At 37.4% G+C, this 14,877-nt stretch overlaps 1 protein-coding gene across 43 annotated transcripts in view; it reads right to left on the bottom strand.

Annotated features, from left to right (window-relative positions):
• Positions 1–14,877, bottom strand: part of RIMS2 (regulating synaptic membrane exocytosis 2) — a 467,197-nt gene that overhangs the window by 54,264 nt on the left and 398,056 nt on the right. For 19 of the 43 annotated variants that reach the window (XM_045861580.1, XM_045861541.1, XM_045861532.1 and 16 more), the window contains one exon: positions 14,477–14,718. The exons of the other annotated variants lie outside the window; for them this stretch is intronic. In XM_045861580.1, coding sequence (XP_045717536.1) covers positions 14,477–14,718 — 242 coding nt within the window. The remainder of the gene's footprint in view (positions 1–14,476; positions 14,719–14,877) is intronic. 43 annotated transcript variants of the gene reach the window in all.

Genomic DNA, 14,877 nt, shown 5'->3' with positions numbered 1-14,877 from the left:
GAACAAATGCAATATTATGTCTGAGCACATCTCAAGTGACTGCTCTGGTCAATCTATGGTAGGTCTGAGGAGATGTACATTGAAAGACGCACAATTGGAGGAAGAGAGAAAATTATTTTAAGAAGATCTGAGGTTGCATTTGGCAAATCTAAAGGGAAAACTAAAATTAATGAGAAAAAATATTAGAATTAATCAGCAGTCAGTAAGGTGGCCTCACACAAGATTTAAAACACTATTTAAATCAATAATTTAAATAAATGTTAACAATAACCAGTTAGAAAATGTAATAAAAATATATGCTATTTCCAAGGGTAATATAAGCTACACAATACTTAGGAATAAAATTATCAACTCTGTCCAGAAGATAGATGATGAAAATTGCAAAATGTTACTGAGGACAAAGAAGGCCCGAATCAGCGTTAACTACAATTATCCACAAAGGACAGCACTTCCCAAACTGCACACACTGGAAGAAACACTGCCCGACTGCCACGATAGCGTCATGTTTCTCAAAGACTGCCTAAGTCCTGGAAGAACAATCCTAGGTGCCACTGTCAGACACAAGGGGCTTCCCATAGCATTCCAAATAAAGTGAAGAAATAATAATCAACACTATACGCAAAGAACTTTTCACTTAGCACATGAGTATTATGTTTGTTATACTTATTTTACAACCTTAAATACTTACATTATTATTTTTTTTAGATTTTTATTTATTTATTTTTAGAGAGGGAAGGGAGGGAGGGAGAGAGAGAGGGAGAGAGAGAGAGAGAGAGAGAGAGAGAGAGAGAGAGAGAGAAACATCATTGTGTGGTTGCTGAGGGCCGTGGCTTGCAACCCAGGCATGTGCCCTGACTGGGAATCGAACCTGTGATACTTTGGTTCGCAGCCCGTGCTCAATCCACTGAGCTACGCCAGCTCAGGGCTACTTATGTTATTTTAATCAAAAAACAAAACAAGACCAGAAACTGAATAGTGAGCCACAAGCAGAGGTGGCAAACAGGGCAGCTCTCACAGCATGCTGAGCATGCAATGAAAGTGCCAGAGAGCACACGTATGAACACCAATCAGATTTCAAGGGGACCGGAGTGCAAAACCCCACGTTCTCAGAACGTAGCCCACTCCCCAACTGGATAATCCTGATGTGGTCAGTTTTGCTAGAGTAGAGAGATAGGACTGAAAATTAAGCAGCAGGTAGAAGGCTAGCTGGACTAAGTGGCATTTAAAGTCCTCTCTTATATTTTGAGATTTTAAAATTATCCAATAGAATGTTTGGGAGTCTATATTTATACTTGATAATTTTCTTCCTTATATCTTCAGTTACTCCATTCCATTTATGTCCGAACATACAAAAATTTTTCTCATCTTGAAGGGTAAATCATGTTTGGATCCCCACCTGCATCAAACTAGAATAGGGCTTGGCAAACATTTTCTGTAAAGGACCAGATGGTGAATATTTTAGGCCTTTTGGGTCATACGAGTTTCTCTGGCAACCACTCAGCTGAGCCACTGTGGCACAAAGGTAACAATACATAAACAAATGAGTTTGGCTGTGTTCCAATAAAGCTTTATCAAATAAAAAATTATTTATCAAAAAAAGAGAGAGAAAAGCCCGGGCTGGTGTGGCTCAGTGAATTGAGTGCTGGTCTGTGAACCGAAAGGTTGCCAGTTTGATTCCTGATCAGAGCACATGCCTGGGTTGGGGGCCAGGCCCCCAGTTGGGGGCGGTTGGGAGCATGTGAGAGGCAACCGATGGATGTTTCTCTTGCACATCAATGTTTCTCTTCCTTTCTCCCTCCCTCCCCCTTCTCTGAAGATACATAAATATAAAAAATATTTTTAAAAAGCAAAGATAAAACAGCAGCATGGTCAACTGTGGCCTGTGCTCCATAGATTGGCAATCCCTGAACTAGAGTCTTTTCCTCTTCATTTCTCTACAGCTGATACCTCCAATTTCTATTACCTATTTCCTCTTTAAGTCTTCTTGTATCTTAAAAGCTAATATTTATTGGAAATTAAATTAGGTAATGCATTAAAGACGATATATTGATAATGCATTGAAGATAGAGCATGTGAAGCACTAAGGACCTGCACACAGTAAGTACTAATAAATATTTGTATTCATCAGGGTAACCTTATGGTTCTCACTGCTTCTGGTTTGGTTCCCTTTTGTCTCAATAAATGGCAAAAACATTTGTCTACCCAGTTGTTCAAGTCAGACTTTCAGAAATCAGCTCTGATTCCTTCTTTTGATTCTCAAATCCATCCACGTCTCTCCCTCCCCAACACTACCTGGTATTCCACACCACTACTGTGTCTTCAAAGATCACTGCAAAGCCCTCCAGAAGCATTTCCCTGCCTCTAGTCTTTCTTGCTTTGGCAAAACTGCCAATAGCTGTAGGGGAAAACCTAATGTCCCAAACATGACTTTGAAGGTATTCCATGATCAGTTCTCCACCCAGTTCTCCAGTCTTGCATCTCAACTCCCTCTCTGGCACTCTGTGTCTCAGGCACACTGACACAGCTCAGTCCCGTGAGCAAGCTGTAGTCGCCTTCGAATTCACTTACAGACCGTGTTGTCTGAATCTTCCTAATATTAAAAGCGCTCCAACTGCTTAGAAAAGTGTTTGAAAACCAATATGCTAGTTAAATTAGATCATTAATCTTTCTCTTACCTATTCTATGGTTTTCTGAACTTACCCGATACTGCTCAAGTTTCCTATGCTTGACATGCGCTCCTATACCACTGCATTGAAATGCTATTTAATCTTCAGGTTCTTGCTCAAATCATAAACCTTCCGAGAATTCATCCAAAATCTAATTGTAGTTGGAACTGATCTTTTTGAAATCTTACAGTATCTTGTTACTAATTATACTATATAACATATCTACTTTAGTATATCTTAAGATTTTTGAGAATGTGTTTGTGATTTATATGTTTAATAGTTCATAGTACCTGCACAATGCCTTTTATTAAAAACACTTATTGATGAAATATTTTAAATTGATAATACTTGTTAAAAATCAGTGTTTAGTTCTAGTTTGATAGTCTGCTTAAATTTTTAAGCAATATTTAAATGCCATGAAATTTTAACTGAGCTTAGTATATTAAAATGTCCTACTAGAAATAAAACTTAATGAGAACTCTTTTAAATGAAAATTATACCAAGAGATAAAAAAATGAGAAACCTTAAAACACCAAGAAGATAAAGCAAATTAAAACTAAATAAACTTACACAATTCTCTTATTCAAAATGAAGCAAAGAAATCATAAGATATTACTGATACACATAAATTTTCTATGAAAAAGTCAGAAAAAATAAGCATCTTTATAATTTTTCCAGTTTAAGTTTCTATATGTTACAAATACAAAATACATACACATCCAGGAAATACTAAATATGATTGAGAGTATTAAACAGAGGAATAATATAGTATGAAAAATCTGTGAGGAAATTTCATTACAGTTGAGATCATGTAACTTAGAATAATAAGGCTAATTCATATCTAAATATATGAAAGATTATTTAGGTATACACAGAATGTGAACCACTTGGTTTTCCTCCCTATAAAATATAAAATAAAAAAAGATTTGATTGTAAGTAGAAATTAAATTCTAGAAGGTGACTCAAAGAGAAGACCTTGTATAACTTTAAAATTGTGCATTGTGTTATATAACTTGGAAACAAGAAATATTATACTTTGTTGAAGAAGAAAATGAATTTCAGTTTTGTATTTCAGTTAGAAACAAGAAATGGACTTTCATTTCAATAGAAGCAGAAAGAGCATTTGATGAAGTCTTGTAACCATTTATGATAAAAACAGTCAGCAAAGTGGGAATAGAGGGAACATACCTAAACACAATAAAGGCCATATATGACAAACTCACTGCCAGCATGATACACAATGGGCAAAAACTACCAGTGTTCCCCTTAAGGTCAGGAACAACACAGGGATGTCCACTTTAACCTTTCTTCTTCAAAATTGTACTGGAAATCCTAGCCATAGCAATCAGACAAGAAGAAGAAATAAAAGGCATTCCAATTGGTAAGGAAGAAGTAAAACTGTCATTATTTGCAGATAACATGATATTGTACATATAGAGCCCTAGAGGCTCCACCAGAAAACTACTAGAACTGATAAATGAATTCTGTAAAGTAGCAGGATACAAAATAAATATCTAGAAATCAGTTGCATTTTTATATGGCAATAATGAACTATCAGAAAGGCAAATTAAGAAAACAATCCCATTCACAATTGCTTCAAAAAGAATAACATACCTAGGAATAAATCTAACCAAGGATGCAAAAGACCTGTATTTAGAAAATTATAATAAGACACTGAAGAAAGAAACTGAAGAAGATAAAATAAGTGGAAGCACATAGTATATTCATGGATAAGAAGAATTAGCATCATTAAAATGTCCATAGTACCCAAAGCTCTATGGATTCCATGCAATTCCTATCAAGATATCAGTGATGTACTTCCCTGAACTAGAACAATTATTTCAAACATTTATGTGGAACCACAAAAGGTCCTGAACAGTAATAGCGATTGTGAGAAAGAACAAAGTTGGAGGAATCACACTACCTAATATGAAACTATAGTGATCAAAACAATATGGTACTGGCATAAAAACAGACACTTAGATCAATGGGACAGAATAGAGAGCCCAGAAATGAACCCATACCTTTATAGTCAGTTAATATTTGACAGAGGAAGTAAGCACATACAAAGGGCTAAAGATATTTATTCAATAAATAAATCAATAAAATTTGACAGGTATATGCAGGAAAACAAAACTAGACCTCCTTATTATACCACACACAAGAAAAATTCAAAATGGATCAAAGACTTAAATGTTAAACCTGAAACTATAAAAATCCTAGAAGAAAACATAGGCAGCAAAATTCAGACAATGCTATAAGCAATATGTTTTCTGGTATGTCTCCTCAGGCAAGGGAAACAAAAGAAAAAATAAATTTGACATAATCAAACTAAAAAGTTTTGTGCAGCAAAGGAAACCATCAACAATATATAAAGACAACCCACTGAATGGGAGAACATATTCACCTTACATTTGATAGGGGGTTAATATGCAAAATTTATAAAGAACTCATAAAACTGAACAGCAAAAAACCCCAAACAATCCAATTAAAAAATGGGCAAAGGACCTGACTGGACACTTCTTCAAAGAGGACATACAAATGATCAATAGGTATATGAAAAGATGCTCAACATCACTAATGATCAGAGAAATGCAAATTAAAACGACAATGAAATGCCATCTTATACCTGTCAGAATGGCTATCATCAATAAACCAAGAAACAACAAGTGTGGTGAGGATGTGGAGAAAAGGGAACTCTTGTGCACTGCTGGTGGGAATGCAGATTTGTGCCACCACTCTGGAAAGCAGTGTAGAATTACCTCAAAAAACTAAAAATGGATCTGCCTTATGACAGAGTGATTCCATTTATGGGAATTTATCTGAAGAAACCTGAAACACTAATTAGAAAGAATAAGTGCACCCCTGTGTTCACTGCAGCATTATTTATAATAGCCAAGATTTGGAAGCAGCTCAAGTGCCCGCCAGTAGAAGAGTGGATTAAAATCTATGGTATATTTACACAATGGAATACTGCCTGGCTGTAAAAAAGATTCTTACCCTTTGTAATAGCATGGGTGGGCCTGAAGAACATTATGCTAAGTGAAATAAGCCAGTCAGAGAAAGACAAATACCATATGATCTCACTCATATGTGGCATCAAATGAATAGACTGAACTACAAACAAAACAGAGACCTACGCACAGACAGAGAGCAGCATGACAGCTCTGGGAGAGTGGATGGGGGGATCAAGCCAAAAAGAAAAAGGACTCGTGGACATGGACAGCAGCGTGGTGATTGTGGGGGGAGGGGTGTGGATGGAGGTGGAAGAGGGTACAACGGAGATAAATAGTAATGAAAAAATGCAATAAAAAAAATGGACCTTCAGATATGTATGTAGTTATATGCTATGCCTTTCTTTTTGTTGTTCATTACAGTTACTATTTTGTTTTTAAAACACTGGTATTTTCATTTGTATAAAGCAGTTGTCTTTATTTTGGGGGAAAACTTTCCAAGTGAATAAGACAAATGAACACAGTTTCTTAAATAGTCTTTGTATTTTTTAAAAGAAATCCATTTTAACATAATGCAGTATAATTCTATCAAATCGTCCTTTCCCGTAAGATAAGTTTACTGCTGACTGGTTAAGTGAAGAACTCAGTCTGGCTGACAGCGAGTCAGAGACCTCTGACACGATGGCTCTAATTCCAGAACAAAATGACTGCGGGCGGGGGAGCAGGAAGACTGCAACACAGGACGAGGAACTGAGACACTCAGATACCAACGGGAATGGAAGGGATATAATAGGAGGCTGCTGGCTGCTCTTTTTCCCACCTCTGGGCGCTACATCTCCTTCAGAAAGGAGGGTCTGGTTGAAAGGTGCTGAAACAGAAATGTCTCAGTTATGCGTACAGCCCCCTTGGGGGGTCTCAGTGGTTTTCTCTGTTTATTTACTTGTGTCCACACCTTTCTACACATTCTTACTCTTTTGCGTCACATGTTGCCTCCCATCAATTTCCTCACCAGAACATTCCCCACCCCCATCTCACACTTCTCTACTAGTTCTTGTCCTACTCTCATTTTCTAAGGAATCATGAAGTTTCAAGTAAAGAGCAATAAATTCCTCACATATCAGAATAAAACCAGAAACAAACAAACAAAAAAACCACTTTTTGGACTAAAAGCTACAGAAATTACATTCTTAAGTCAGTGCCGAATTTTCATGCCTAAGAGAAGTGCAAGGTCTGTCCAGAAGGTCTACAGCCATGTGCTACGAAAAACAGAGACGTTCATTGAAGAAGACACCAGATACAAGAATACTGTGCACAGGACAATGATGCCTCAGTCCCCTTCAAACAGGCACCTTGGGACTTCACACAGTTAGTTCTTCCAATCAGTATCAGCTGCCCTGTCGTTTTCCTGAATTTCACTGATGGTCTGAAATCTCTTGCCCTTTAAGGTGATTTTAATTTTGGGAAAATCCATAAGTCACAGGGTACCAAATCTGGGCTGTAATGGGGCTGAGGCACCTGGGTGATAGGACATTTTGCTCAAAAACTCTGTGTGAGACATGATGCATGAACAGACACACTGTCACGATGAAGCTGCCAATCACCAGCTGCCCGCAGCTGAAGGCTTCTGAATCGTCTGAATAGTTTCTAAGGAGGAATGTTCAAGCTTAATGCAAAATCTGATGCAGATTTGTTGCTCTATTTGCTCAGTCATTTTGAATCCAAAGGCCACACAGTACACATGTTCACTCAATGGTGTCTACTGCCCCTACTGACTAGTACAGGTAAAGCCGTCATTGTTCACACATACACATTCCAGTCCACTCTCCTCAGCTGCCAGGTTACACTGATGTTGCACAAACAGTTCTTGTTATGTTAATAATGGCTGGACTTTTTCTGGACAGAGCTCGTATATTACATCCACTTTCCCACTATTTCAACTTCAAGCATATATCTAGGTTAAACTAGAATCTATTGCCCTTTTCCCTCATAGTATAAACATAGTACATAAATTCAGATCCTGTACAGTTTTATTTAAATACCTTTTCAAAAGGTCATCTGGCTTTCAATTGTTTTTAACAGAGTACACACACACACTGACAGCACAGGGAGATCATCTGTGGACCGTATTCATAAAGATAGGGACTACCAAACACAAAGACAGAAGGGCACTTTACACCACGTGCAATGTTTCATACCATTCGAAGGGTATTTGTTGAAACCATATTGTGTGCAATGTATCCGACAAGAGCCAGGGTGGATAGGAAATGAGCCAGACCAGGTTAGCACCCCCTATGATATGCTTTCAAGACACTTGGTACTTTTCCATCAAGGCAAGCTTTGTAATTTTGACTATTATTACTTGATCTGTGAAGGCCTGTCTCTCCCTCCCACTGGAACACAAATACCATCCGAGGAGGATCTCAGACAATGCATACCCTGGTGTCTCTCACAGAGTAGAGATTCAATAAATATTTACCAAGTAACAAAATAATGTTAAGATGTTATAAGGCAATGACTAAGAATGTCAGTTAAAAAAATCAACGTTGTCTAACAGTAAAAAGTTAGAAGAATTTGTCCACTTAGAGCAGCATCAGAGAGAAACAACGAATTCGGCCTTAGTATTTTTCATTCTACAAAGTCTTTGGACCAAATAGCTTTGAAAGCCCAAGGGAACAATGAGCCGACGCTCACACCTTTTTCCATATGTTAGAGGACTAAACTATCATTACTCTTGGTGGAATTTTATGTAGTTCAGCTAGAGCTTTATTAAATTTCCAACGAATACATGCTACTGTCTCTTTGGAAGTCTTCCTAGTAGTTAACTGGACCAGGACTCAATTGAATAAAAAGCATCTAGTAGTCCACATACCTATTCAGAATGTATGGAAATTTCATTAAAAATGGATTTACCTTAAAATTGCATTTCTGTTTATATACCGATGCTTAAAAACCTTAATGCATTTACTTTAATAACATTAAAAGACTTCTTTTCAAATGTACATTTCAGCTTATAATTAAACTCTTTATGGTTTAAAGACCATAGGTTTAAAGTTACTAGGTCTTTAGTGATTACTATCAAGTACAATGCCTTTGGCTATTTACATCTTAAAATTCTGTCCAATTAACTTAAATAAAACCTATGTTAAATTAGAAGTAGTTCCCTGAGAAATATTTACTTTGAAGAGGAAGTATTTTCCCTCCTAATAATACAAAAAGAATTAATTATAAAAATATACTAATTATAAAAATGTACAGTGGGGTCGTGTAAAGGGTACCAGCTTTGGAGTGTATCTCTCCACCACGAGACTCCTGAGATTGTTTTCTGATATGCGGAACGGGGGTGATAATGCACACATATCAGGTTGTGAAATTAAAATGAAAAAAACTCATGCTATTGCTAATTATGTTTTTAATGACTGACAAATGCTTTTCTAAATTTTAAATTAGAAAAAAAGGTTATATCTTAATGACTGGTACGTGTTCTTTGATCAGATAATGTAATCTGTGAAGATTAACGTTTATTTCCATTTTGCACTGACTCCCACAAAGCATACAGGATGTAAACAACTTTTATAAACCATATCTACCATATTTCTTGACCCCCCTCACTTTTCCTTCTCCTCCCACTACGATCACCATGGTAAGTAGAGCGGTCCCCACAGATGACTGTGCACTGTTTTCTAGGCCGTGAAAATATGTTACATCACATGGCGAAAGGCACTTTGCAGGTGTAATTAGGGTTAAGGACACTAAACCAGGGAGATTATCCTTGATCACTGCAGTGGGCCCAAACTAATTCCACAATCCCTAAAAAGCAGAGACTCTCTTGAGCTGGAGGACAGAAGAGATGCAGCAGAAGGGGTTCTCAGAGAGATCAGAAGCACAAGAAATGTTCAATGTGCTTAAAGATGAGGGGGGCCATGTGTCAAAGAAAAATGGGAGCTCAGTCCTACAAAGGCAAGGAATTGAGTTCTGCCAACATCCTGGGTGAGTTCGGAAATGCAGCCTTCAGGTAAAAACACTGCCTTGATGACTCTGACTTTGGTCTTGGGAGACACACAGAGACCAGCTGAGCTCACCAGACAGAACAGTGAATTGGTTTTAAGTTTCGAAGTTTGTAGTCATTTCCTATGGCAGCAATGGAAAACTAATACCCATTGATCAGCTGCTCATCATCTCTGCTCTACACCAATAAAATTGTCTCTTATTCTTGAACTCTAGACTTCCCTATTGACAAAATCTTTCTAGCTTTGATTGTCATGACCCTGTTCCAAATCCTGCAATAGCTCCCTCCCTCTTGCCAACTCTGTGGTTCTAACTACTTGGCCCGACGTTAAGTTATTTGCAATCTGGCCCAGACCTCTACTGCCAGTCTCATCTTCCACCATGTGTCAAACACTCTCTTGTCTGCTCACACAGAAACCACATTTCTGTGTCTCCGAGTCTAACGCTGCTCGTGTCTGAAATGTCCATGCCTACTCTAGCATCCACACCATGCGAACATTATCCGCAACTCCAGGCTCAGACCAGCTGTTATCTTGGCATCAGTGTTAGAAGTGGTCATCCCCATTCCGCAGAGAATTTAACAATGTGCCCCAAGGAGTACATGGGCCTTTTGTTTTAGATCACTATGCCTGAAACTATACCAGATACCGAGAAGGGTATATGAAATAAAAAGAGAGTCTAGCCAGGATATACACAAATAAATAACTGTTATAGTGAGAGTACATGTAAAGTCCTGTGAGAGCTCAGAAATTATAAGATGAAAAGAGCCCAGATTCCTGAGTGACCACAGGTCATAACAGCCGATATGCACTGAAGCTCTGGCACCAGAGCTCTTGCACCTGTTCAGGCCCCACGGGTATCCCCTGTCTCGTTAAGAAACCAAAACTCTTCTTTTACTCTATCTCCCCCAAGCTACAATCTTATTTCTTTATTTAAATTTTTAATAAAAAATCCCAGAAAGAGTTGTTTTTATCTGTACTGCCAAACACAGTAGTCACTAGTAATATGTGCCTTTTAAAATTTAAATTCATTTAGTGAAAAGTGTTTTAAAAAATTAAAAATTCAGTTACTTAGTCACACTAGCCACATCTCGAGTGCTCAACAGCAGCGTGTGGCTAGTGCAGCCACACCACATCGCACAGCAGGAGAGAGAGCGCTGCTGCCATTGCCCGAAGTTCTCCTGGACGGTGCTGGTCTAAACTCTAACAGACCCATTTAGAGTGAGATCTCCAGATCCACACTGCTGGGATCAACATCTCAGCTTCCACCCTTCCAGCTGGGTGAACTTGGGGAAGGCAGTCCCCCTCTTCTTACTTTGGTTTCCTCATTGGTAAATGAGGATTACAGTAATTAATTCCTGCTTCATAACATGTTGTGAATGTCATCATATATCAAATAGTTTAGAGATTAAATTTGAAGATTTCAGTTTTAGAGATGGTTGGAGCTTGATTGTAATTTTTTTCTTAAGAAAGGAAAACAGCCCCGACTGGTGTGGCTCAGTGGATTGAGTGCTGGCCTGCGACTCAAAGGGTCACTGGTTTGACTCCCAGTCAGGGCACATGCCTAGGTAGCAAGCCAGGTCCCCAGTGGGGGGTGCACAGGAGGCAACCAAACATTGATCTTTCTCTCTCTTCTCTCCCCACTGCCTCTCTCTAAAAATAAATAAATAAAATCTTTTAAAAAAGAAAGGAACACATGAAAATCTTATGTAAAACAAATACACATATACACACACGTAGAGAATTTAGGGACCGATTGAAGTTTAGAGTCCAATAACTGCAAAACAATCTGTTTGCTATTCTACAGGTAAATATAAGCTGGGAAATGTGAGATAATATGAATTCTACTGCCAAAAGGCAAAGCTATTAGGTAGATAGGTAAAAATAACTGCACATTTTAAGAATGATTAAAATCTCAGCCATTATAATGTTACTGAAAATGACAAATATTAATGAAAATGACAAAAAAGAATATTTATTTTCTGCTATACTACATAGAGAAAGAAGCTACCTATATGATATAATAAGGAACAAGACTACATTTCTTAAATCTGCCAACATCACAATGTTTTTGAAGATTAAAACCCTGTAACTACTCATACATAAACACTACATCATTGTTGATACAGAATCTCCATGTATGGTCAGCCAATATATACTTTTTCAATAAAAATACTGTCCAGGAAATATATATGAGATATTTACACCCTAACTATAAAGACGTGAAATTGGTTCTTCAGAAACATTGACCATTCTCTTCTTCAAATCTTCTACACTCTTAGCTTCTGTGACAGTACTCTCATAGCTTTTGCCCTTCCCTCCTGGTCTCCTTCATAGGCTTAGGACTCATCCACCTCCCTCTCCCTCAACTGCCCCCTTCTTTTACACTTTCAGTAGCCATTGAGAGCACTACGATTCATGCCAGAAATATAAAAATCGTCTTAGAATTCTCTCTCCTTTACCTCTCCATATCCAGAGTCACTAAATCGAATGGCTGACTACTGTTGATAATTTTGCTCTTTAAAATTTCTTTGAAACTGCCACCTCTCTCTATCTTTATTACAACTGACTTAATTCAAATTCATCTGGGCTCTTATCTCTTATCTGAATAATTGCACTGCTTTGCTAATTCATTCTAAAATACTCTTTACCAGATGCTGACTTGAGTTTATTTTCTTTATTGGAGCCCCACTAGAATGTAAGTTCGAAGAGCAAAATCTTTTTTCTTGTTCATGTTTTCTTTAGGATAATTCCTAGCATATGGTAGATGCTTTAAAAACAGTTGTTAGATAAATAAATGGCAGCCTGAATGTCCTGCAAATTGTGTAAATCATGTCCTACAAATTGTGCAAATCTGACCACATCGATCCTCTACTGAAAACTTTTTAAAACTTCCAATAACCTAAGTTAATATGATCATCAGGACTCTCCATGATCTGTTCTCACTTCTCTACCAGCCTCATCTCCAGCTACATTCAGTCCAATATTTCACGGTAAAATTATCCAACTGCCCATCATTCTTGTACCATCATGCCTGCATGCCTCTGTTCATTATAATTTTTCATGGTTTCTAGCTGGAACACCTTTAAAATTGTCCTATACTTGGTTAACCATCACTGTCCTTTCACATCTTAACTTAGGTATAATCTCCTCCAGGCGCTCATTCCCAGAATTCCGGAATGGACCAAGTGGACTTCCTTTGGGCATCCGCACAGCACACTTTCTAGGCAATTCCAGCGAGACCACTGCCATGTTATCTTGAAGCAGCCTGTTTAAGTACCTATCTTCTACCAGATTATAAGCAGCTCAAGGGATGATAAACAACTCAAGTTATAAATTTCTTTTTATTCTTTGTTCTCCATGTTCCTGGTACATAGTAAGCGCTCAATATTTGTTTAAAAACCCTGAATGAATAGAATTACTTAGTTTAACACCACATATTTATTATCTTACTTGTAATCTTATTGATTTTTTTAGGTTCTTATTTTTTTTAATTAACAGACTTTATTTTGTAGAGCAGTTTTTTAGTTTATAGATGTTTATATGTTTTAAAGAGAAAAATGCAATAAATTAAGTTCTAACTGCTAGAGAAATATAAAAAATTTCTAAAGGCTAACACTTATCATATCAGCATAACACAGTTAATTACGTATAAATATCAGAAAGTAAAAATCATTTAAATATAAACTACGTTCATAAATTAAATTTCTATTTCTATATTAGAATGCAAAATAACACTTTGAAACACCAAATGAAAACTTCCTGTAACAATCATATTAAAAATAGTGAGTTACAGCCAGCTTATAAGGAATGCCATCAAATAACTATTTCAAAATAATATTATTGTTATATTGCAATATAACATTAAATTCCAAAATCACTGCTAGTTTGTAAAAGCAAGATTAGCCGGGTCCGAGAAATTATCTATGCTTAAATTCTTCTGTGTTGCACATTTAAGTCTTGACTTTTGTGTACAAGAACCCTAGTATTCAAACATAACAAGATTTAATCGATTTGCCTATAATTTATTTGCTGTAAGAGAAACACCATATTATATGCTTTTGTTTGTTAAGTAGAAGATATACTATTATTTCCAAGATACTAGGGATTTAATGTTTAACTACCAACACCCATTTGAAAAACGACATTGCTTTGACTCACAGATTTCTTAATTGCTAACAGTGGCTTTTCTGAGTAGGAGTGTTGTATCTAATTTATTTTTTGCAGATGTGATTTCGCAACTGAATTTTAAATTAGCAAAGCTTTGAATATCTTCACTGCCAGCAGAAAATTCCTCCATCCCCGCTGCTGGAGAATATTGTTGCTTGAAGTTTAACCAGGGAAATAAAACTGCAGTGAGAAAATTGATACTACAGTAAGTGCTGCTTACAAACTGAAAAAGAAGTTAGGTTGTCAGTGATAAAAATATATAATTCACACAAAATATGAGATGTCCTCTTCATCACCATAACTTGCTGGGAATGAGAATTAATTTGTCTGGTTCCAACGTGAGAAAGCTACAGAAAAGCAAGTATCTCACAGATCAGACTATCTTGAGAAAGGCTCAGCGACTGGCAATCAGGGTAACAGAGCTTAACTGCTCCCTGAGGAAGAAAGGCAGAAATACGTTTGGAGAACAGTGGCCAAGGTCTGCTTTAAAGCAGGTCCATTCATCACTGAAAAACAAAGTCCTTGTTATATTTTCAGAGAAGTTGACTAGTTTAAAGTGCCCCTTCCCCTCTGAAACAAGTCATCATCCACATGTTACTGCAATAAAATGAGTAAGAGGAAAATACTGTGTGTTTTCATTACAACTCAAAGATAAAGTCAAAGGTAACGCAGAAATGCCTACCCGTTTGGCTGAGCTGAGAAGCGCTGCGACTCTTCCGCGAGAGCCCCACAATAGCTACCATTTTGGCCCCAATGCTGGAGCGCCGCTTTTGGCTGCTGGTGCCCGAGGCGCCCACCGCAGTGTCCGACTGGCTGCCGTCGTTCCTCTCCAGAGAGCACATGTCTCCGCTGATGCTGGTGCTTTTAGTCATGTTCTTCCCTGAGATGCCCATTTGTCTGCTTTGCATTTTGGATGTAAAGACACTGCAGACCGATGGATCGTTAAAAGTGAAGACAACAGTAAAAAGGAAAAGACAGAAAAGGTATTTTAGATGAAACATCTGAAATGGAATTAAATGGTATCATTTATGGAACATTTTTAGAATTAAAATGTATCAAATACTATGCTCTTGAATGGGCCTT

The sequence above is a fragment of the Phyllostomus hastatus genome, unplaced genomic scaffold (assembly GCF_019186645.2).
Source record: "Phyllostomus hastatus isolate PE091 unplaced genomic scaffold, TTU_PhHast_1.1 phas_scaffold_21, whole genome shotgun sequence".
Taxonomy (NCBI): Eukaryota; Metazoa; Chordata; class Mammalia; order Chiroptera; family Phyllostomidae; genus Phyllostomus; species Phyllostomus hastatus.
The sequence above is the reverse complement of the archived record's forward strand: the minus strand, read 5'-3'. Positions and strand labels throughout refer to the sequence as shown.